This window comes from Arachis ipaensis, chromosome B3, assembly GCF_059453495.1.
Source record: "Arachis ipaensis isolate K30076 ecotype BB chromosome B3, ASM5945349v1, whole genome shotgun sequence".
Taxonomy (NCBI): domain Eukaryota; kingdom Viridiplantae; phylum Streptophyta; class Magnoliopsida; order Fabales; family Fabaceae; genus Arachis; species Arachis ipaensis.
In genome coordinates, this window is record NC_142438.1 from 135,457,896 (window position 1) to 135,482,425 (window position 24,530).

Here is a 24,530-nt window from a genome sequence, read left to right on the forward strand (position 1 = left end):
GAAAGCAACATCCCTCTCAAGGCATAAGATTATTGCAGCCCGTGCCTCAAGATCTAATTCTTCCCAATCCTCATCTTTCATTCCTTCCGGCTTTTTCTCTTTTCCCGCTAGTGCCTTGTGTAACTTCTGTGATATAAGCAGATTTTTCATCTGCATCCTCCAATAGGAAAAATCATTTTTTCCATTGAACTTCTCGATTTCATATTTGCCTACTTTGACATTACCACTAGTAGAAGTCATTATATTCAAAATTGAATTTTACCACTCAAATAATGAATAATATAACGTTGGCTCTTGATACCAATTGTTGAGTCTGCAGTGAAATTTTGACTTCTAATAGCTACAAAGTAATATGAAATTGAACACTACTCACAATAATGTACTCGCTATATAATTACTAGAGAGAAAATGAAATAAAATAAAATAATAATAATAATATGAAAAGAAGATGTGAATGTAGTTGTTATTGTTGGTGATGATTGAATTGAAATTCTACAAACGTTTATATAGTGGTTATATGCTATAATTTCAACGGATAGAAATAAAACTTTCCTATAATAACTCTTAGCCTTCTTTTTCTTAGCCTTCCTTTTCTTTCTCTCTCCCTCACACTCTAATTATTAAAAAATGATAACTCATCTTTTATTTATTTTACTAGATATATAATTTTTTTTATTAAATTTTTTGATAATAGATGACAGAAAATACTTAAGTATGACTTAACTTGTATAACATGACTTCTACTATCCTACATAAATAATAATCATTTTATTGAGACAATTTAATTTATGCAGAGTCATCAAAATAACATTGCGCGAGGAGGCTTATGAAAAATTTAAACATAGAATTGGTTTGAAAGACACACAATAATCCACTCACATTATAAAACACAATTCTTGCACATTACAAGCTAGTAGGTAACTGCTACAATACAATTAACATGGCCATCAAAGGCAAAAGATAGCTTCTTAGCTTAACCTCCTTGTTTGTTCGAATTATTATAAGTGAATTATTACGTCTCTTTCAAATCAATTCTGATGGTAAAATTTTTCATTAATTTTCTTGTACGACGTTTTTATGACTGTGTAGAGATTAAATCATTCCAATGATATGGTTATTATCCACATAGAATAAAAGAAGTTAAGTCACACAAGCCAGCGTCATACATAAATATTTTCTATTATCTTTTGCTAGAAAATCTCACAAAAGAACTTATGCGTCTAATGGAATGAAAAGATAAAAAACAGATTGTCAATTTCAATGTCAGGTGCGAATGGTCTAAATCTAAACTGAAAAAAGAACAAAGGCTAAAAACAAATTTTGCTTTATATTATATTACTTGCCAGTTGCTGAGTTGCCAACTCAACCAACCTCTTTTCTCGGTCAAACTCTGCCATCTTTTTCGGTTTTTGGTCTGAACTTAACCAAATTCTAATGTTATGGTGTGTCAGAATAATTCGTAACTTGGTCTCTTGATGAGCTAAAACCAACCATAATATTACTGAATTCCAAAAAAAAAAGGGGTTCATATTGGTTAGCAACGACAATCAAGCTAGTAGCTTTAGTTCTCATCCAATATAATTAAAAAAAAATAAATTACCATTTGTACCCATAAAAGATACAGATGTTGACAAATGTACCCATATAAGAATAAAACGACAATTATAACCACCGAAGATGGCTTCCGTGTGCCAAGAGTACCCGAACGTTAGTTACATAATTGGTCTGTTAGGGTATTCTTGGCACACGAAAACTATCTTCTGTGGGTACAATTATCGTTTTATTCTTATATGGATACATTTATCAGCGTTTGTATCTTTCATGGATACAAATAGTAATTTACTCTTAAAAAAAAGCTAGCTACTTTAGCTGAAGTGATAAATCAGTGCTTCTTAATTGGGACTAAACATAAAGAGTGTGTACGGTATGTGAGCGACAATTGATTCACATGTACTTTTGCACAGCTCTACAATGAAATGGGAATTAAATTTACATTCTACACAACTTGTTTGAGTCACACGATCCGTGTAAAAGCACGAGGTGTCATACACACCTCATGCAAGCTGTGTAGAATATAGATTCAATTCAATTTCTGCTTATCACATAACCGTGCAAAAATCACAAGCTTGTCGCAAGAGTTGTTTTGCCGGGCTCTTGGAATAGCATTTGCCATGATAAAAAGGACATGTTTACCAGCTGATATTTAAGAATTTACACCCAAATGAAGCACCATATAGATGTCGGAGAAGTTTCTATGATAAGATGTCCATGTAAACGAATCTTTCATAATTCGATGGCACACCATTTTTCTTCAAGATATACATACTAGTCCACATAGGTTGAACATGTCATGGTTTGCTTCTTAAATGGGGATACATACTTGAGATAAGTCCTTTGCTTCTTTCCAACTACTAACACACACTGATATCATACAATAATAAATTCACAAGAAAGCTCGTTCAAATAATGGGCAACAGATGGATAATGGAGTTACCATAATTGCCAAACAGGAGAATTTCATTCACCCCAACTGAATATAATACTAATACCCTATTGGCTTGTGAGCAAATGCAAGCCAGACTACTGATGCGCTCTTCTGTACAAAACCTGAAATCTAGATAATTAGACATTACAGTACAACAACATAAATGTGTTAATAATAACAAAGGAAGGACCACAAGACGTATCAACAAAACGTTTCACTTAACTGATCAGTATTCATCAGAATCCTCAGATGTTACATCAGAGTCGTCTTCTTCCTCTTGTTCTTCAATTTCATCAATTCTGACTGATCTGGTTGCAGACATCTTGCTCATTGCTACAGTTTTACTTGCTCTCTGCGAACGACTTCGGACAGTTTGTTGGGTAGCAGGAACAGTAAAAGCAGGTGAATATTCATCAAAATCATCATCCTCAATCCTTACTCTTCTCCTAGAAACACGGGTTCTAGTTGAGGCTGCAGCTGGTGTTTGTGGCATAGCAACAGAACCATCTAGATCTAGGTTGAAGTCAATTTCCAATTTACCTTCAAAAAAGAAAAGTGGCAGAAGGAGCATGAAGTTAACACTTCTTTTAAGTTTTAAAACTGCCTAATACAATGCCCTTGGTCTGATAAGATAGTAAGATAGTGAATAGGGAAATAAGGAATACAAATGAGCATATTAAAAACCATACACACAATGTAGACATCTAACATGAGGAAAGAAAAAATGTATTACCCAAAATGAGATTCACTTCATCTTGCAAGAACTCCTGATCTGGCTGCCTATCTGCTGTCATGAGATGCTCAGCCAGGCGGTTCAATTCTTTTACAAGATCCTTCTCTGTGGATACACATTCAACCGTACGACTTAGAAGTCTCCTCATCAACTTTATTGGCCCTTGTTCCGATAACCGAAATTGAAGCAATGCAAGTATTCTACAAAGTGCCGATACATATGACTTCTCAGCAGCTGTCTTCTTCGAGTGAAAGCTTGTGACCTAAACAAGGTTAGACAGTGAGAGAACAGGAGGACAAAGAAGAATTTATGCAATACTCTCACTAAGCCATCAAATATGAAATCCTTTTATGCCATTTTCATTCATCAAGTTATAGTTTTCCCTTCAGTCTATTGAATACCACTGAACTCGACTAGCTTTAGAAAATATTGATGGCTACTGCATTTCGAGCATTAAACATCATCAAAAGCATCAGTCAGTTGGAGTAGTTTTGATATATCCTATAAACTTGCTAATTTCTTGTAGTTTACGGGAGAGCCTTCATTAGAATTTTCACATCCTTAGACCTAGTTTTTCACTAGGGTAGATTAATTTCCAAGGAAAGAAAAAAATATACTTTTGCTTATTAATATTTAAGACAATGTATCTCACTAGTAGCGTTTCATGCAAAGGTGCAGCCCTCATGTCATGGTAGGTGAAGAATTCTAAGCACTACCAACACAATTAATACAAAGCTGCCGCCTTAATATGGCATGCTACGTGAACAAAGACAAGTCTTAGCATATATTAAACTAACATCAAATTTAAGGACTCTTACCTCTATGGCAATGCGTAGTGCAAGACCCTCCTCACCACAATCAAACGGAACCTCTGCACAACGATCAATGACTTGTGGCATTTCTGTACTTCCATTTTCACTCTCTGGTTGAGTCTCTTTAACATATAAGGGAACCTGCATCATCTGCAGCATGAAACGTGAAGCTTGAACTGCACGCTTACGCATCTGGGACACCATAAAAGAAGATCCTCCTGAATTGCCAAAAATTCCGGGCCACATTGAACGCATTACTGGAATGAAAGCCTTGGATATGCAACTCTGCATTATTGAAACAATAACCAGGGCATTAGTTACGACATTCAAAAGTTACGCAAAAAATAAAAAATGATATTTAATTTACAGCACCAAAGATATGATTTGTCACTATGCTTGCCTTATGATTAGCACAGAGACATGGGTAGTGCTCAAAAAACACAGATAAGCATTGCTTCAACCTGTCCAAAGAGTGAAAAAGAATCTCGATTAGCTACCAGCACAGGACAGGAATAGTACAAAATGGGAAAGGGAGACTAGAAGAACAGTTACAACCTCTGCAGGTGATCCGACACATCCCTGAAATATAAGTAAATGAGCTTAGATAAAATCACAGGATGCAAAGAAGGCGGTATGCTTGGATAGTTGTCACTCAGGAGAAGAATTTTTGCAAACCCCTCTCCAAGAACGGCATGGACACATTCATCTTCATTGCCAGTTAAAGAATCAGCCCAGTCATCATTTTCAAATCCACCAAATAAGAGATCAAGCGTATCGACATCCAAATCCCGTTCCAAATCAGAAAAGTTCACAGGACTAAAACTCTTCTTTTCAGAGGTAATCTTGGATGATGTATGGGGATTTAACACCCTGTCGACTTCTTGAGGGCCATGCCACATCCCAAGATCAATTAACGCTTTACAGGCCTCTACACTAATTGGATGTGGACCTTTGATGTATGAAATTCTCAACTGTTTCAGAAGTTCTGCACGTGGTTTCCTCTCCAAAAGCCCAAAAAGGCCAAGGCATCTGACAGCAATCCTTTGCACATCCAAGTGAGCATGTTTGGCCTGTGCGTTTCATGTAAACAGTAGTAAGTACTTATAAACCAATGCAATAAAGCAAGATCTACCAGTATTTGATTATTTGGAACACAAGGCCATTTTCTAAATAGCAAGAAATTGTTCATAGCACAGTTAATTCCTATTTATACATTACCAAGTTCATATATAATTTGATTCAATAAACGTCAAATCAATATTTAGTACTATAGCTATCGTAGTTCGTTCAGGCATGAGGAATGGAAGTAAAGAAATTGCATGAATGAATGAGCTATTCAACTATATATTCACAATAGTGAATAGATTCCTAGCTTCATTTTAATAGTATTTTTATTTTTGCACGTCATACTTCTCACCATTTTAACACCTTTATTATTCTTGAAAGGGATCAGTCCAATTCCTGAACATAATAGGGTGTTATAGAGTCATGCAAGTGAAGAACCACACGCAAGTATCATTTCTAGCTGTTATAAACTGGCTCAAACATGCATGTTAACGGGGAGATATGATTATGAAACAAATTTTTACCCCGGCGAGCAGCAAAGACTGGAGTAGTTCATCTGGTTCAATAGCCTTGCCCTGAAGCAAGCGCATAGACTTTGCATGTCTCAGCAAAAGGCCAATAAGAGAAAGACAGTGCATCCACTGCACATAATCTGCTGTCCTCTCCCTACAAGGTTGAGCTAGCTCTTCTATGATAGCAAGAACAACTTCTTCAAATTCACCAAGTGCAGCATGGACTTTCCTTGCCAATCTGGCCACTGCTTGAGCCCAATCATTGTCTCCACCAAAACTTAATCCATCTCCAATGACAACCACATTCCCTTCATTATCAATCTCATGCTCAGGAGGCTTGTGCAGCAGCTCCTGCAGAAATGCACTAGCAGACTTCCTATTTGTAGCATCAGAATAATTGAACATGGCACCGAGCAGAAGTAGCTGCCGGCATGTAAAACGATGAATTGATCCTGATGATGTATGTTAGACCAAGAATTAATTAGGTGTACAATTACTACTAGAATCAACCACAAATTCATACTCACCAGCATTAATATGAGCTCTGACCAGGTCTATATAATCATCAACTGTTGCAGGAAGAATTTTTTCCAGAAGGTCATTTTTGTCTGATGCTTCAGCTGCATATACTTCTGCCTCAGTGCCCATTGTGGCTGCAGCATCAGAGCCTTTGGCCTAATGGGGCACAAATCATTAGTTGTTCGAACATATTTTTGGATATAACCACAAATATGCATTAAACAGAAGTGTGATAAAACATGACTCCACTGCTTTGTTGGCTTGCACTTATAAGATAAGAAGAAAAATAAACTATGCCTTTTAACTCACATGTGCTTCTGACTGCAAATGCTGGCATACAGTTCTCCAGTAAAGAGAAGCCTCTGCTTCTATCAGCTGAATGCTAGGTGCGCAGTGCATAGAATTCCCTACATAATATGATAAACAATAAAGCAAGCCATACAACAGCCAGCAAGGTTTGAACCTAACTATTATTTTATTAGCGGCTAACTATGAATAGGAAAGTTCTGATATGGCATTCAAGATCAAGAAAACAAATTCCAGGTGTTGTGATATTAGATAGTAACGTACAAGTATAAATAGAGAAATGGCAACATCTTAGTCACCATGGATTTGACAAAACTATTACATAAATCTTTTCTCAAAACATTTGACCTCATGAACAATTGAACAACATATCAGACATTCATGAAAACTTAAGCTAAGCATTTATCGACATATGACAAATATATCAATCTATATTTTAAATGTTCATAAGTTCATCAAATAGTGACTCAACACTTTACATGAAACATAGAAAACAACTCAAACTTCAAGAAGCTAAGCTCACCATCCTCTGCATCACCAGATGATATATACTGCTGAATGCTTGCACCATTCAGTAGCTTTACTAAATCAGCTTTTAGAAGCGTTTGCATAACAGTCTCACCAACTGATTCATAGGTTTCAACATCAAGAAACTTGAGAAGTTCTAAAGGATCACCATTACAGCACTTAGTGAGCCATTCATCTCTCAAGAGTTTGAAACATTCTTTTGAGACAGCAACAGATCGGTCAGCAAGTCCTCTCTGAAGAATTACTGTCCTGAGCTTAATGCTACAGAAAGCAGATAAACGAATGGAAAAGGTTAGCAAGCAGTTGTTTCGTAAATTCACAATGATAAAAATATTTGACAGGACTGCAACTTTAGAAGTAGGATGTCCACAGGATGTTCACCTTTAACAGCTGTAATTATGAATAACATTATAAATTATCAAATTGACTAGGTAAAAGGCATAAGACAAAGTTTATACTAATTGTTATATAGCTGTACATTTTATTTATTTATATATATATATATATATATATATATATAGCAGAGTCCCGTTGCTAACTAACCATAGTGTCTAACATTTTAATTACATATGAATTATTATCCACTCGTTTCTTTTTCTTATACATAATATTAGAAAAGTTTGTATTCAAATAGTGTATATCAATCCATTAGTTTCCGTAGGTGCCAACATATGAAAATTTTCAAAAGACCCTAATACATAGAACATTGGAAGTACAGCAGTTTTTAGCAATTGAATTTTCAGCAGCTGAAGAAATTCCAAAGGTGGAACTTACAGCTAAAAGTGAACAGCCACAGGTTAGTGGATCTCTGAGGGAGGAAAAACAAATTTGTAGTACAAGGTAGAAGGATCAGGATAGAAATTGAATTCTATTACTGAACCGAATTTTACCTTAAGCTTTGAAGAGGAAATTTATTAGCTAAAACACAGTATGCAGCTTTGCGTACAGATTCGCTCACATCCAAGGTGCAATCAATGATAACTTGCGAGGTTGCAGTAGAAGGGGGCAAAGACAACACAATCATCTTGCGAACATCCTGCATGGTTTTCCACAATTAATAGCAGGAAGACCTATATAAAAATAAGATTAAGATGTGGCTAAGATCACAAAGTGTTTCATGCAGACATTTTCAATGGAGATTCGAAAAATAATTGGTAACATTTAAGACACTGACAGGTCAGCTAGACTCTAACGAGATAAGATAAACATATTAGCCTATGATTTATAAATCACCAACATGTGATATCCAAATTGAAAGAGGTTCACGATAAGACAGCAAATCCGTGCTAATATGAGGAGCTAATCATCTATAGAACATGGAGCTTGCATATTTGGATATCTATCTACTGTATCTAAATGCTAGAAGATAAAACAGAAAACTTGATATTGGACAAGGAATATGTAAATATATTCACCGAATCCAGTTGGGGCACTCACCGCATTCTGCTCCAAGGCAAGCTGCTCGAGGAACAAATCGAGGATATCGCTGTTTGCAGTGTCATTCACAAAGCGAGAAAGTGCCCTGATGGCAAATGCGCGCACCCCAGGAATCTTGTCCCGTACCCTCAGCTTCATGCACTCAATCACCTCATCCCACACATCATTACTCACTTCTGCATCATCCGGTAGCAGCAATATTATCTACAAAATCAAATTTCATTCAAATCTGAACAACAATGGAAGTATCAAGAAAATAGTTATTGACCACAGTTGGTGTTTGTTCAATTCCGCATACCTAAACTTGACTCTCAGATATTTTGCTTTTTGCAATAATATAATTTAATTAAAAATGATTTCTTCGTGTGAAGTGACTATATTTAGCAGAATTAGAACTCAGAGAATTTGGAGAGTCCGCTCAAAATTTTGCATCCAGCTCAATCACTTTTGACGGTTTTTTTTTTTCAGAATTGGAACTCAGAATTTGGAGAGTCCGTTACCTCAGAGACAATCTGGCAAGCACGAAACCTGGCGGTCTTGTTGGCGGAAGGTGCAGCGAGGAGTAAGAACCTGAGGAAGAGGTCGAGGAACTCGTCAGAGTCTGCAGCTGGGTCACGAGCAGCGGCGAAAGCAGAGACAAAGGCAACAGTGCGCTCGGCAGAGGCGAGGCGCCTCTGGAAGTCGAAAAGCGGGGTTAGGGTTTTGGAGAATGCAGAGAAGAAGAGGGAGAGTGAGGAGGACTTGAATCGGAGTAGTGAGAGCTCCTTGAGCTTGCGGTTGTGAGTGGCGTACGAGGCTCGAGCGTCGTTGAGAATTCCGGCTATTTTCTGCTCCAAACGGTTGTTCTCCTCCATTGGTGGTGGTGGTGGTTGAGGATCTGAGTTGTGAATTCTTGACAGGAAACCCAGTCGCGATCGTTGAGTTTTGGTTTTGAATTTGAGCGGGAGTCAAAGAGTTTTTCAAAATTATTAGTTATCACTTTTTTTTTGGGTGATCTATTACTTTTTCAGTTTTTCTTTTTGTGCAATCAGAAAAGTCTACAAAATATGTTAATGGGCCTGTTCTATATGGGCCATAGCAGATTGCAGACCCACTTATCTATTACAAAAAGGAAAACACCGAGTAAAGGGACACAGTAGACTACTCAACTCACTCCTCATTTAAAGTATGTATTAAGGATTTGAATCTCATCTTAGTAATTAATTAAAAAATACTATTGACAATAAAAAAATATTTAACTTAATGGAAACAATTTTAAAAGCAATGAATTCCCTAGATTCCAAATTCCAAATAAAGGTCAAATAATATCCCATTCATACCAAAACTGACATATTTGTTAGGTGAAAACCACCTATTTTCAGGTTCTTTTCCAAAAAATTCCCAAGTAGACCTTTGATTCTCTGAAATGGGCCACCAATAATAATAATAATAATAATAATAATAACTATTATTTATTATTACCATTGATTGTGTTATTTGATTTTTTCCCACCTAATATTAACCATATAAAAAACAGGAGCATTGGATACACGTACGACAGGTCAGATTTCAGATCCTAAGCTCTCGTTAAATGTGATTTGTTTTTTTATTAAAAATTGTAACTGTAATAATTATAAATTTCAAAGTGTTTTTAAAAAAAAATATTTTATTAAAATTCCATGTAGGCACTAGGCAGAGATATTATAAAGCCTAGTGTTCTCAGAACGTTCCAGCATTGAATCAGAGAATTAAAAGGGATTCCTGTGAAGCAACATCTGATTTTGAAGATGACTATCATATCAGATCTCATAAACCTTAACCTCTCTGACGTCACCGATAAGGTGATTGCTGAGTACGTATGGTAAGTGTTTGTATCTCTTCTTCTTTTCTTTTCTTTTTAATTGAATTATGTTTATCGATCTTTTTGTTGTTTTCTTAATCATGATAATAATGATATGTTTTCTCTGTGCACTGATTTTCATCTTATCATGGACTCTGATCACTCCCATAATCGCCATCTTTTTAGTGATCTCTCACTTGATCTATCACTTTGCACTACATTATACTCCATGCATGCAATGGATCTTTTCAACATTCCCCCTCTCTCCACCCCCTACGAACATTTTGATCCGAGATTCTTTTTCTCACACAGATATCTTTAACTTTATTGTAGCACTAAGAAAACATGATAATCAACCCCTGCTAATTATTACATAAAAAATCATTTTGGCTTTTGCTAATTATTTTTTGTTAACAAATAAAAAATATTCGTGAAATTCTTATTTTTATGTTTGATAGATTATAAATTATTTTAAAAACAAATAAGATTATTAATAGTTGATTAAATATTTTTATTTAATATAGAGATTTAATTATAAACTTTTAAGTTAAACGAACCTAATTAAAAATTGATTTAATTATTCCGTTAGTCTTATAGTTTTACCGAATTTTCAGTTACATTTCTTTTTTTTTTTTACAATTGAATCCTTATAACATATTTCTGTCGTCAGTAAAATATGAAAATCAAATGAATATTTTGTTAAATAAAATAGAATATTCATTCCAAGTATTAGTCATATTCGTTTTATTTAATATGTTGTTAATTTTAATATTTTTGTCATTATAGAAACTTAATAATAAATTCTAACATAATATAGAGATTCAATTGAAAAGAACAAAAAAATAAAAATCTAATTAAAAAATTGATAAAATGATAGAAAATGACGGTGTAACTAAACCTTAAATTTTTTTCATGAAATTGTAAAGAGTACCAAAATAATAAAACCTTATTTATTTTATTTTCAATTTCATTTTATTTTTGTATTTATTTTTTCTATGTGATCTATGGTAATGTGTGATAATTAGGAAGTTGTTATATGTTGAATTTGAGATTTTCATGCATTTTGTTCTTTTTGTTTGACGAGAAAACTATGCTGTATATTTTCTCCTGCTTTGACGGGTTCTCTTGGCTAATTTCGGTATGATTACACAAAATTTTAATCATTTTAGTATTTCTAAAAGTTGAGTATACAAGAGATTGAAATTTTATTGAAACCTTAATAACATTTTTAAATTATTTTGTTTGTTTTGTGGCATGTTTTGGGAAGTGTTAGGTAAATAATGACTATTTTAAACAACATAAATAATCACTAATCAAATAAAAATATACTACATCCTATTTAATATTATTAATTAAATTTAAGATTAATTTACTCTTTTAACTCTATTAATTCACATTGTTCACACATTATTAAAAAATATTGTTAGTTACTTATACTTTTCTTTTTTGTACTGTCGAGACTCGAGATCTTGAAACTTCCTCCCATTTGTGATCGAGAATTTTAACTTAGTCTCGGAAAAAAATTGAAAGCCTTTAAAATATAAAAAAATATCTTATAATAAAATAGATAGAACTATCAAGTTCAAAATAAGAGGAATAAAATCTAGTGTGTCTTACAATATAATCCAAGCATAAAAACACTTAAATTCAATTAAAATAACTGCACATTACAGCACAATATCGCTATTTCGTTACACACATAGTATCTTGGTTTATCAACAGAATTGTTACTTAGAGAGAGGCTCCATTCCGTTGATTATTCATTTCGAACATTCACTCATGAGAAACTAGGAAGTAGGAACCCTGATTTTATTTGTTTGTTTGTATATTATGTGTTTGGTTGTATATTGCGGTGTTTGCTTTGTATTCGTTGTTACAAACTTATTACTGTACTAGTAAATAAATGGTATAATCACCCCACTTTCATATACATTAGCTTGTTCTCCCTGATTTGTTATCGCAAAACTTAGACTCTAAAACCTGCCTTGGTTTTCATTATGCCAGGATTGGTGGGTCAGGATTGGACCTCAGGAGCAAAGCAAGGGTAATTTACTAATTCTAGGAAAAAAGAACTAAAGAATGTATAATTTTGTTTCCTTTAATTAATATCATTGTCAATTGGCATTTTGGTATGTAGACGCTCCCAGGACCAGTTAACGATCCTTCAAAACTTCCCAAGTGGAACTATGATGGTTCTAGCACAGGTCAAGCCCCTGGCCAAGATAGTGAAGTCATCTTATGGTATGACCTAATTTTTAATAAATATCAAAGTGATCCATATATATTTTTGTTTAATCGTACATTTACCTCAACAAAAATACTAATTGTACATCAAAATCAACCATCCAATATTTAACTGGTTTTCAATATATATTTTATATTCTAACATTATGTATTTTATAGTATTAGTTAATTTTGGTAGATACCCAACATTACCCTTAAGTGAATATTGATCATTTTTTAAATCTTCACAGCCTTGTCATGTTAATGTTAATTTTAATTTTTTGTTATTGATATATTTGGTCTTTTTTTCCACAGTCCACAAGCCATTTTCAGAGATCCATTCAGAAGGGGTGACAACATCCTGGTGGGTTTATTTCATTTGAATTGTATTTTTTAATTTTTTAATATTTCCATTTTCCATATAATATTTATAAGCAGAAATTGTAAATGAATATAGGTTATGTGTGATGCTTACACTCCTGCCGGAGAACCAATTCCCACAAACAAGAGACACGGTGCTGCACAGATATTCAACAATCCTGAAGTTGCTGCTGAAGAGCCCTGGTAGCAAATATCAATATTGTTAAATCACTTTTCTTTTAACTGATAACTAACTGCAACATGGTTTGGAGTTAGGTATGGAATTGAGCAAGAATACACCTTGATGCAGAAAGAGGTTAACTGGCCTGTTGGGTGGCCTGTTGGTGGTTACCCTGGACCCCAGGTAATAAGCTTTCATTTATTATGTGTTTCTTTTTCTTACTTTGATTTTCCCTTGCTAGTGCTCAATGTGTTTAATTTGTTGCTCTAACAGGGACCATACTATTGTGGTGTGGGTGCTGACAAGGCTTTTGCTCGTGACGTGGTTGACTCCCATTACAAAGCCTGCCTTTATGCTGGCATCAACATCAGTGGAGTCAACGGAGAAGTCATGCCTGCCCAGTGGGAATTCCAAGTTGGTCCTGCTGTTGGTATCACTGCAGGTGATCAATTGTGGATTGCTCGTTACATTTTGGAGGTAGGGAGCATAATGCTAGTAGCAATAGCAATTATAGTCAAAATTTAAGACCTTTTTTGAAAACTAGTTGTGTTGCATGACAGAGGATCACTGAGGTCGCTGGTGTTCGGCTTTCCCTTGACCCCAAGCCAGTCACGGGTGATTGGAATGGTGCTGGTGCTCACACTAATTACAGGTTGCTTAAACTCTTAAGATTGGATTAAGAAAATGTGTTTAAGGGGTTTTATGCGTGACAAGTGCATTGTTGTTATGATTCAGCACCAAGTCGATGAGAAATGATGGTGGGTATGAAGTGATAAAGACGGCAATTGAGAAGCTTGGAAAGAGGCACAGTGAGCACATTGCTGCTTATGGAGAAGGCAATGAGCGACGCTTGACCGGAAAGCACGAGACCGCAAACATCAAAACCTTCTTATGGGTACACATCCATGTCATAACAAGAAAACATGCATGGATTTTGATGATCCTATTATTAACGTTTTATCAACAAAAACTGTAGCTAAAAATATATACTTAGATTACTACACTAAAGGAATTGAATTGATAGCTAAAAGTACCAACAAAAAAGGCCTTAAAATTTTATTTTTTTATTAATTAATCCATGTATTGCATGTAGGGTGTGGCAAACCGAGGTGCTTCCGTTAGAGTTGGAAGGGACACAGAGAAAGAAGGGAAGGGATATTTTGAGGACAGGAGACCAGCTTCTAACATGGATCCTTATGTTGTCACTTCCATGATTGCTGAGACAACCATTCTCTGGAAGCCGTGATTTCTTTATATTCTAAGTGTTATGACTAGCTAGCATCCGATCCATGCATGTTTAGGCATGGCCCTTGTGTCTAGACGACTGGCAACTACAGAAGCTTATGGTTGTTTCCTCTTTTTCATTTAGTGTTTGAAAGGGTATGAACTTTTGATGATAATAATAGTCCTAGTTTTTTTCCCTCTAAAGATTCTGCTTCGGTTATGATTCTGATTGTGCAAACTAGCTAATGGAGTTTCCATCATTACCTCTGGCTGTGATCGCCAAGTTAAAGGGTAGTCAAATTTTTTTATCCAGCAGTGTTGTGTTGACCAATATCAACAAAATCACGGTTAGTAAGTACTAAGTAGCACAGCTACATAACGTCATAACTCATATGTATACTTTTTTTAATAGAAAAAAATGTTTAAAAATTTTAAAAACATTTTTGTGTGCGAATAAATTTATAGAAATTCTTTTGCGGTTTATTGCCCAATTATCTCTATCCGAAAGTTGTCACTAAATTTTTAAATGTAAAATAATTTACCGGAAAAAATGTAAAGTAATTTAAATATTTAGTTGTTTTTAATAATTATAGAAAATATTGTTATTATACAGTATAAAAAATAAATCTAAATAATTTTATGCGCATTACAATAAGAGGTCGCGAAATCTCCCTATCTTTGGTAAAATAATAATAATAATAAATAGTTAAATACAGAGTATATCAATATATAAAAAATTATAAATCTTTTTATTCACTAAAATTAATAAATATAGAACAATATTCTTATTATATTATAATTAAATTCGTGTTACAATGTTATTTTTATAAAATAATTAAATTTTATTTATATTACTTAATAGATGATTATATTCTTTCATATTAAAACTAAAACCATTTTAAAAAGTTCTTAAAGAAACAATTTAATAATTTGTAAAGTAATAAAATAAATTTTAATTATTTGGTATTTTATAGATTGTAATTAAAAATAACATTTAATATGATAAGGCCCATGTCTAAATAAAAGGCACAATCTTAAAGGATGAGCCCCGCATTTCACCCACCTTCCTCCCAGAAAGTCAGTTCCTACCACGACTTGCTCTAAAGAAGTCGGGAAGTAGGGTCAGCTGGCAGATAAGCACTCATTTACATGAGTAACTGCCCCTAGAATTTCTCTAACCACTTCCACGAGCCATATCTTAACTTCCCTAAGATAAAGGGACGGTTAACACCCTAAAAAGCGGCACTACTCCAACGGTGGTTATTGGTTCACCACTATAAATACACTGACACTTCTCAGGTATCTCTAAGTCCCAATACTCTCTAGACCTGCTCACACTCTTGCTGACTTAGGCATCGGAGTGTCTTTGCAGGTACCACCCCCCTCACCTCTCACGAACAGGTCGGACGGAGCCCGTGGATCGTCAATCCACCTACAGGCCTCCTCTCTCATACGTTTGGGCCAACCTATACCGTCCAGCCCATTAATCTCCGGTTACCCATCGTAACATTGGCGCCGTTGCCGGGGACCCGAGAGATCAACCAGTGATGGCGGACAGATCCCCTGAGGAGGGTCATGTAGAAACAGATTCCGAACAAGAGAATCTGGATACCGGAAATAACGACGCGGACTTAACCCTCCGTCAGGAAACCAACGATCAACACAGAGAGGGTACCTCCGGAGTCAAAACCCCGAAGGTGAATTCCTCTGAAGGCCGCGAATCGGAGAAGGACGGACAGTCCCACGCAATTGAACTTATGGGATTAGTCCATGTCCACCAAAGTCGCTTGGAACAACTAGAACAGAAACGGGAGCGACAAAGGGAGATAGAAAAGCACCTAAGAGAGGAGATGGATCGACGAAAAGAGTTAGAGAAAAACTCTTAAAGTTAGAATCCTCCCTCAAAGGTCGGAACTCCCGTGACGACAGAGAAGAATCGCCCCTAGGAGGGGAAGATCCTTTTAGTGAGGACATAATGAGGGCAAAGGTTCCAAAAAACTTTAAAAGCCCCGATATGGACCTCTACGATGGAATCACAGATCCAAAGCATCACCTAAGCAACTTTAAAAGTCGGATGTATCTGGCTAATGCTTCTGATGCTACGCGATGCAAAGCTTTTCCGACAACCTTGTCGAAAGCAGGATGAAGTGGTTCGACAGCCTCCCTCCGAGGTCAGTAACCAGTTTTGAGGACCTCTCAAGGAAATTTCTGATGAGGTTCTCCATCCAAAACGACAAAGTAAAACATGCGCCAAGCCTCCTGGGAATAAAGCAGGAGGTCGGAGAATCCTTACGAACCTACATAGAAAGGTTTAATAAAGCATGTCTAGAAATCCAAGACCTGCCCACTGAGGCAGTCATAATGGGGTTAGTCAATGGGCTTAGAGAAGGTCCCTTTTCACAGTCCATATCTAAAAGACACCCCACCTCCCTAAGTGATGTACAGGAAAGAGCCGAAAAGTACATCAACATGGAGGAAAATGCTAAGCTGAGAGACCTAAGTTGGCGACCTGGGCACCCTCCCTCAACAAAAGAGAGGGAGAGAGAAACCAAGAAGAAGGAAGAACTCGGTCTCGATAGACCAAGGAAATATCACTCTTATACTCCTCTAAAAGTCTCTATAGTGGATGTATACAGAGAAATTTGTAATACTGAAAGGCTACCACTCCCCAGACCCATTAAAAATGAAAAAGGGGGGAGCCGCAGCGACTACTGTGAGTATCATAAAATATATGGTCACTCCACAAACGACTGCTACGACCTTAAAAATGTGATAGAAAAGCTGGCTAGAGAAGGTCGGCTTGACAGATATCTCATAGAAAGGTCGGACAGTCATGGGAAGAGAAAGCGAGATGATATGGATAGAAGAGACCCACCACCACAGACTCCGGAGAGACATATCCATATGATCGCAGGGGGTTCGCGGGAGGGGGACTCACCAAATCCTCTCGCAAAAGGCATCTCAAGAGAGTCTACCAGGTCGGAGGAGAGTCATCCGACCTCCCTACCATCTCATTCACAAAAGAAGATGGGCAAGGAATAATCCCTGGACACGACGATCCAGTGGTAATAACTATGATCCTAGCAAATGCTCATCTCCATAGAACCCTAGTAGACCAAGGAAGCTCAGCGGACATTCTTTTCAAACCCGCTTTTGACAAACTAGGGTTGGATGAAAAAGAGTTAAGAGCCTACCCCGACACCTTGTACGGATTAGGTGACACGCCAATAAAGCCACTGGGATTTTTGCCCCTCCACACCACTTTTGGAAAAGGGGAAAAATCAAAAACTCTGAGTATAGACTTCATAGTCATCGATGTAGGGTCAGCATATAATGCTTTAATCGGCAGAGCTACCCTTAATCGACTCGGAGCGGTGGTATCCACTCCCCACCTTTGTATGAAATTCCCGACCTCAGCGGGGATAGCAACGGTAAGGGGAGACCAGAAATTGGCAAGAAAATGCTACAATGAAAGCCTAAACCTGAGAAGAAAGGGCCGAGAAGTCCACACAATAGAGCTCGGAGGCGCAAGGGCCAGAGAAGAGCTGCGATCACAGCCGGGAGGAAAAATCGAGGAGATACAGGTAGGCGAAGAGGAAAGGAAAAATACTCACATAGGAGCCAACCTAGGGGAAACCCTAAAACAAGGGTTGACTAAGCTCTTAAGAGATAACTCTGATCTCTTCGCTTGGAAGGCATCCGACATGCCTGGGATAGATCCCGAGCTCATGTCCCACAAGCTTTCGGTCTACCCGGGGTCCCGACCTGTACAACAAAGAAGACGCAAGCTCGGCCCAGAACGAGCCCTGATAGTAGAAGAGCAAGTACAGGCGCTCCTGGAAGCCGGTTTCATCAGAGAAGTCAAGTATCCAACATGGCTAGCCAATGTAGTGCTAGTCAAAAAACAAAATGGCAAATGGAGAATGTGTGTCGACTATACCGACTTAAATAAGGCTTGTCCCAAGGACCCTTATCCACTGCCAAGTATTGACACCCTAGTAGACTCCAGCTCGGGGTATCAATACTTGTCGTTCATGGACGCCTACTCGGGGTATAACCAAATCCCGATGTATGAGCCAGACCAGGAGAAGACGTCATTCATCACGCCCAGAGCTAACTTCTGCTACGTGGTCATGCCATTTGGATTGAAAAATGCAGGAGCCACATACCAGAGGTTGATGAATAAGGTGTTCGCCTCTCACCTTGGAAGCCTAATGGAAGTATACGTCGACGACATGCTGGTGAAAATCGAAAAAGAAGTCGACCTCTTGTCAGATCTCTCACGAGTCTTTGACACCATAAGGTTACACGGGATGAGATTAAATCCCACAAAGTGTGCCTTCGCGGTAGAGGCAGGAAAATTTCTAGGGTTTATGCTGACACAAAGAGGGATCGAAGCAAATCCTGATAAGTGTAGAGCTATCCTAGAGATGAAAAGCCCAACTTGTTTAAGAGAGGTCCAACAACTGAATGGCCGACTTGCAGCCCTCTCCAGATTTTTGGCAGGATCAGCACTAAAATCCCTTCCACTGTTCTCCTTATTGAGAAAGGGATGTCGGTTCGAATGGACTCCTGAATGCGAGGAGGCGTTCCAGGAGTTTAAAAGATTCTTGAGCCAACCTCCTATCCTGACCCGACCTATAGCTGGAGAAGACCTCGTCCTATACTTATCTGTAGCAGACAAGGCCGTCTCATCGGCCCTGATAAGAGAAGACGAGGCCGGTCAGCACCCAGTATATTTCATCAGTAAAGGTCTACAAGGTCCTGAGCTAAGGTACCACAAACTAGAGAAGTTTGCCTACTCCTTAGTAGTAGCCTCACGAAGGCTACGGCCTTACTTTCAAGCTCACACAATAAGAGTCCGCACGAACCAACCCATGAAGTAAATCCTCCAAAAGACGGATGTTGCAGGGAGAATGGTTCAATGGGCAATAGAACTCTCCGAGTTCGACTTGAAGTATAAAACTCGGACGGCGATTAAAGCCCAGTGCCTCACCGACTTCATTGCAGAATACGCAGGAGACCAAGAGGAAAAACCAACTACATGGGAACTCTATGTAGATGGATCCTCAAACAAAACAGGAAGTGGAGCAGGCATAATATTGGTGGATGAAAGAGGAACCCAGATAGAGGTTTCCCTCAAATTTGAATTCCCAGCTTCAAATAATCAGGCAGAGTATGAAGCCTTGATTGCTGGATTGAAGCTGGCGGAAGAAGTCGGTGCTGCAAAGGTGATGATATATAGCGACTCGCAAGTGGTGACCTCCCAGATAAGTAGAGAGTATCAGGCAAAGGACCCAAATATGAAGAGGTACTTGGAAAAAACTCTGGAACACCTTGGGCACTTTGCAGAAACCGAGGTCAAACACATAACTCGGGATCTAAATAGCAGAGCAGACGCCCTATCCAAGTTAGCAAGTACCAAGCCAGGAGGGAATAACAGAAGCCTGATCCAGGAAACTCTCCAGGAACCCTCCGTAGTAAAAGAGAAAGACAAACAAGAGGTCCTTGAGGTAGTCGGATTAAGCCTCGGATGGATGAACCCCTTGGTCGAATACATGAAATTCGACATCCTCCCAAAAGAGGAAAAAGAGGCTAAGAAAATCCGAAGGGAAGCACAACACTACACCTTGGTGAAAAATATTCTCTACAGGAGGGGGATATCAACACCATTGTTAAAGTGCATACCGACCTCAAAAACCACCGAGGTATTGGAGGAAGTCCATAGTGGGATCTGCGGAAATCATCTCGGGGCAAAGTCATTAGCCAGGAAAGTGATTCGAGCTGGATTCTACTGGCCGACCTTGCAGAAAGATGCGACCGAATTTGTGAAAAAGTGTCAACCATGCCAAATGCATGCAAATTTCCACGTGGCTCTCCCGGAGGAGCTCATCAGCATCACTTCTCCATGGCCCTTTGCGAAATGGGGAATGGATTTGTTAGGTCCTTTTCCCCAGGCGCCAGGACAAGTCAAATATCTGATCGTGGGAATAGATTACTTCACAAAATGGATAGAAGCAGAACCATTGGCCACCATCACCGCACAAAGAAGTCGGAGGTTCCTCTACAAAAATATCATCACAAGATATGGGATACCCTATTCCATTACTACAGATAATGGAACCCAGTTCACCGACTCTACCTTTAGAAGCCTAGTAGCCAGTATGAAAATCAAACACCAGTTCACCTCGGTGGAACACCCGCAAGCCAATGGGCAAGCCGAGGCAGCCAACAAAGTCATACTGGCAGGACTGAAGAAAAGATTACAAGATGCAAAAGGAGCCTGGGCTGAAGAGCTCTCACAAGTGCTATGGGCTTACAGGACAACCCCCCAATCCGCCACTGGAGAAACACCTTTCTGACTAGTCTATGGCGTAGAAGCCATGATACCTATAGAAGTCAACGAACAAAGCCCAAGAGTAATTCTCCATGACGAGATCGGAAACATACAGGGACACAAAGAGGAGCTCGACTTGCTCCCCGAAGTCCGAGAAGAAGTCCAGATAAGAGAAGCAGCGTTGAAGCAAAGGATGACTACAAGGTACAACAAAAAAGTCATTCGAAGAGCATTCGCCCCAAACGACTTGGTCTTGATCAGAAACGACATTGGAGTCAACAAATCAGGGGAAGGAAAACTCGCTGCAAATTGGAAGGGACCATACAAAGTCAATGAGGTCTTAGGAAAAGGTTATTATAAAGTAACCGACCTGAACGGAACCGAATTACCAAGGTCGTGGCATGCTTGTAATATGAAAAGGTACTACAGTTAAAAGCGAACTTTACTCCCTGATGTACTCTTTTCCCAACTTCATGATTTTTTCCCAAAAATCAAAGGGTTTTTTCTGGAGAAGGGTTTTTAACGAGGCATCATAGTAGAGGCTAAGGGAAATAGATTGTCAAAAACCCTTAGTAGCAATAAAGTACCTCCCCAAATTAATAAAGATCTTTTTCATCTTACAAATATCTCTTATAAATTCCTTCTTTGTTTTCTCTTTCTTTCGACGAAACGCGCTGACTTAAGCTCGACAAAACGTGAAAATCCCATGAACTGACCTAGATGGTCGTCAGGATAAAACGACGAGGTACAAGTCGGTGTAAAGAGGTTACAGAGGTTGATCATGGTAAACTCGGAAACATTCCGACTCATAAGTCAAGATAGGAAACCGAGTAAAACAAAAATGAATCACAAAAGTAGCCTAAGTCATAAAAACTCAATAAAACAAAATTGAGTACGAGGAATAAACAAAAGAGATCGAAAAAACCCAGGAAAAGGTTAGAAAGCTGTCCTAAAAATCCTTAAAACAAAAAGGTTCAGAAAGACAGACAAGCCAAAGAAAAGGTTTTTCAGAAAAGGTCAAGGGGAGTTTGAAAAATCACTATCAAAAAGCATGCACGCATAAGGTAACTTAAACCCTTATCCAAAAAAGGGTATTTATTATTAACATTAAAACCCTTATCCAAGAAGGGGTATTTATTTTTTGTTAACTTAAACCCTTATTAAAAAAGGATATTTTAATTATTTTGTTTACGGCCTTATAAGGCCAGAAGCAAATTGTTCAAACACCACCAAACACAGATAAAAAGTTTAAAAAAGGGGGGGACCCACAGGCCGGGCCCCCAAATAGCCAACAAATTACTTTTTCGGAAGAGGAGTAGACGGATCACCACCACCAGAGTCAGGAAGAGCGCCACCAGGACCAGGGAGAGAGGCATCCATTGGAGACGAAGAGGAAGTCGGAGGAACTGCTGAAGAACTCGGAGCGTCCTTTGAGTGAGGAAGGGACTCAATGATCCTCTGCCCCCCGAGTCTTCAAGTCTGACTCAGAAACGATCATGGGAGCAGGGGGATCAACTATGGCACCGTCAAGGACAACTTTGTCAGGATCCAAAGGAGAAAGATCCAAGTCAGGAGCAATGACTCCAACTTGCTCCTTAAAGATCCTCCAAGCCTCCTCGGCAGCCTCAGCAATAGAGTCCTCCAACTCGGTATATGCCTTCCGAGAATTCAGCAAATCATTCTTCACAGACACAAGATATTCAAATAAACTTTGGTAGCTATCCTGCGCTGTTTTCCTCAAGCCCACCTCCATGTTGCATTGGGCTTGCAACTTCCTCTCCCTCTCCCGAAGGCCATCTCTCTCCTCCCTCAGCTTGGCGACCTCCTCCTTCAGCCCCCTCTCATGCTCTTGATATATAAGAATCCTTCCTTCCAGCTCCTCAACCTTCGAGGTTGAACCCAAAGAGCTGAGAGGAGCCTTCTCAAAAATATCTAAGAGTTTACCGCAAACACCCGCCGCCTGAGACTCTCCTCAACCAAAGTGGTAAGGTGATTCCGAACAGATACATCATCCATCCTCATATGAGCATGGGGGTAGATGTACTTTCAGACGAATGTAAGGGCATCCGCCTTAACCTCACCCTCAAAAGAAGAGCCAGACTCTAAAGTCTTGCGCTTCCTCCTCTCGGGCTCAGGAGAAGGTCGGGCGGAAGGGGGGCGGCTGAGAGAAAGCTGAAGAAGAAATCACAATGGGCTGGGAAGGAGTCCCAACGTTCCGAGGAGGAGGAGGAGGAGGAGGAGGAGAGATAACCGCCTTGGAGCCACCAGTCCTGGCTCGAGACCTTGCTTTGGCCTCCTGGACTCTCTGGTAAGATTCCTGAGCATTCTTCTTCGCCATCTCTACAAAAACAAAAAGTAACTAAAAGTCAAACAAGTCGGTACAAGAAATCACAAGTCGGAAGAAAATTAGAAAAACAAAAGCTACCTAGTTGCGCCTGGATAAAAGTCGGAGACCCCTGGAGGAATTTCTTAGTGTCCAGATATGGGGCCCTCCCCCACACTTCTCAGAGGAACCCCACAATGGCTGCCTCCACTTCGTCTAGGTCATCCAGACCATATTTCTCACAGGGGGAGGCCTCCAACCAGTACAGGGGAAAGCGAGGAGAAGAAGTATCATCCAGAAAAAAGAGGTGGTGACCTTCTACAGCTTGCACTTTGAAAAAATAACTTTTAAAGTCATGAAAGGATTCGTCAAAAAGGGTGAAGACTCTCCGACCCTGTATGGCTCGGAAAGACACCCACTGTTGCTTATTATTTAACCCACTAAAGGGTTTGGTCATATGAAAAAGATAGAAAAAAATCTTCAAAGAGGTCGGGAACTCCAAAGCCTGGCTAATAAGTTGATAAATTTTCAAAAAACCCCAAGAGTTGGGGTGAAGTTGAGTAGGGGCAACTCGGCAGTGATGCAAAACAGACATCTCAAAATTTGAAAAAGGAAGAAAAACACCCAAACGGGTGATCATACACTCATACATAAAGAAAAATGAGGGGCTGCTTCATTGACCCTCCCGAAGCAAACCCGGTCTTCTGGACCCGGGACTACCAACTCATACTTCGGCTCGTCCTCCTCAGAAGTACAAATTCTGTGGCGAGTACGAAGGTGGGTGATAAACTCAGTATCGACCGAAGGTTCCTCCCCTAGGACCGTGACATCAACCCACTGAGAAAGAACATCTACGGAAGCCATTTTCTTTTCTTAAAAAGGTGACAAAAACCTACAAGGGAAAAAAAAAAGGAAAATAAAAAAACACGGTCTCTAAAGGGAGGGAATACGGAACTAAACGGAAGTCTACAAACCAACCTATCTATCTACAAAATAAAAGCATGCAAATAGAAAAGCATGTTACAGAAGGAGAAAAAACTAACCTTTATCTGAAAATGAGGGTTGAAGGAAGTAGAAAGCCTTCGAACACAAGAGTGCAGCACGAACAGATGAAGAGGAAATTTGAAAAATCGCAGAAACGAAACAAGGAAAGAGAGGGAAGGTATTTATAAGTATGTTAGGGGCACAATGGTAAAAACGGGGCAGTCATTAATAAAGACGCACCGTTACCAAGACCATCAATACCTACGCACATCCCTAACGGATGCGACGCTTGATTAGACGTAACTGTCAGAACCAAAAGGTCACGAAAAGTCACGTCGGTTTTAGACCATCACGTCGGTCCCCCAACAAGTCGGCTACAACCCCGAGTGGAATACTCGAACCCAAATCTTAAAAAATTTGGGCTTGAGTAGGGGCACTGTTCATACCCTGGCCCAATGATAAGGCCCAGGTCTAAATAAAAGAACCAATCCTAAAGGATGAGCCCCGCATTTCACCCACCTTCCTCCGAGGAAGTCGGTTCCTACCACGACTTGCTCTAAAGAAGTCGGGAAGTAGGGTCAGCTGGCAGATAAGCACTCATTTACATGAGTAACTGCCCCTAGAATCTCTCTAACCACTTCCACGAGCCATATCTTAACTTCCCTAAGATAAAGGGACGGTT

The 24,530-nt window shown here is 38.7% G+C and overlaps 2 protein-coding genes across 4 annotated transcripts; one reads left to right on the plus strand and one right to left on the minus strand.

Moving 5' to 3' along the window:
- Positions 1–2,230: 2,230 nt before the first annotated feature.
- On the minus strand, positions 2,231–9,363 carry EMB2656 (ARM repeat superfamily protein). 3 transcript variants are annotated; one of them, XM_016334634.3, is made up of 13 exons: positions 8,898–9,363; positions 8,398–8,601; positions 7,851–7,996; positions 6,956–7,221; positions 6,436–6,533; positions 6,135–6,282; positions 5,620–6,059; positions 4,586–5,100; positions 4,431–4,491; positions 4,037–4,315; positions 3,219–3,480; positions 2,709–3,025; positions 2,231–2,607 (listed from the first exon to the last, which is right to left on the minus strand). In XM_016334634.3, exons 1-12 carry the CDS (start codon positions 9,249–9,251, stop codon positions 2,712–2,714), a joined length of 3,087 nt encoding a protein of 1,028 aa, XP_016190120.1. In that variant the 5' UTR covers positions 9,252–9,363; the 3' UTR covers positions 2,231–2,607; positions 2,709–2,711. The 3 variants fall into 3 exon arrangements, with proteins under 3 accessions (XP_016190120.1, XP_016190119.1, XP_088365430.1); XM_088509304.1 differs by having other exon boundaries at positions 2,479–2,614; XM_016334633.3 differs by having other exon boundaries at positions 2,231–3,025.
- A 744-nt stretch (positions 9,364–10,107) lies between these two features.
- On the plus strand, positions 10,108–14,504 carry LOC107631250 (glutamine synthetase nodule isozyme). The gene is made up of 10 exons (XM_016334632.3): positions 10,108–10,237; positions 12,221–12,260; positions 12,354–12,457; positions 12,755–12,803; positions 12,897–13,003; positions 13,076–13,163; positions 13,254–13,457; positions 13,541–13,632; positions 13,716–13,875; positions 14,074–14,504. The coding sequence occupies exons 1-10, from the start codon at positions 10,164–10,166 to the stop codon at positions 14,224–14,226; spliced, it is 1,071 nt and encodes a 356-aa protein (XP_016190118.1). The 5' UTR covers positions 10,108–10,163; the 3' UTR covers positions 14,227–14,504.
- The last annotated feature ends 10,026 nt before the right edge of the window (positions 14,505–24,530 follow it).

What these genes read in the sequence shown, in the direction of transcription:
- EMB2656 (XM_016334634.3), bottom strand. Translation starts at nt 9,251, where the DNA reads ATGGAGGAGAACAACCGTTTGGAGCAGAAAATAGCCGGAATTCTCAAC. An exon ending in CTTGCCAGATTGTCTCTGAG is followed by an intron (nt 8,602 to 8,897) that starts GTAACGGACTCT and finishes TTGATTTTGTAG; the next exon opens with ATAATATTGCTGCTACCGGA. An exon ending in ATCTGGTGATGCAGAGGATG is followed by an intron (nt 6,534 to 6,955) that starts GTGAGCTTAGCT and finishes CATATTATGTAG; the next exon opens with GGAATTCTATGCACTGCGCA.
- LOC107631250 (XM_016334632.3), top strand. Translation starts at nt 10,164, where the DNA reads ATGACTATCATATCAGATCTCATAAACCTTAACCTCTCTGACGTCACC. An exon ending in GAAGGGGTGACAACATCCTG is followed by an intron (nt 12,804 to 12,896) that starts GTGGGTTTATTT and finishes AAATGAATATAG; the next exon opens with GTTATGTGTGATGCTTACAC. An exon ending in GGTGCTCACACTAATTACAG is followed by an intron (nt 13,633 to 13,715) that starts GTTGCTTAAACT and finishes GTTATGATTCAG; the next exon opens with CACCAAGTCGATGAGAAATG.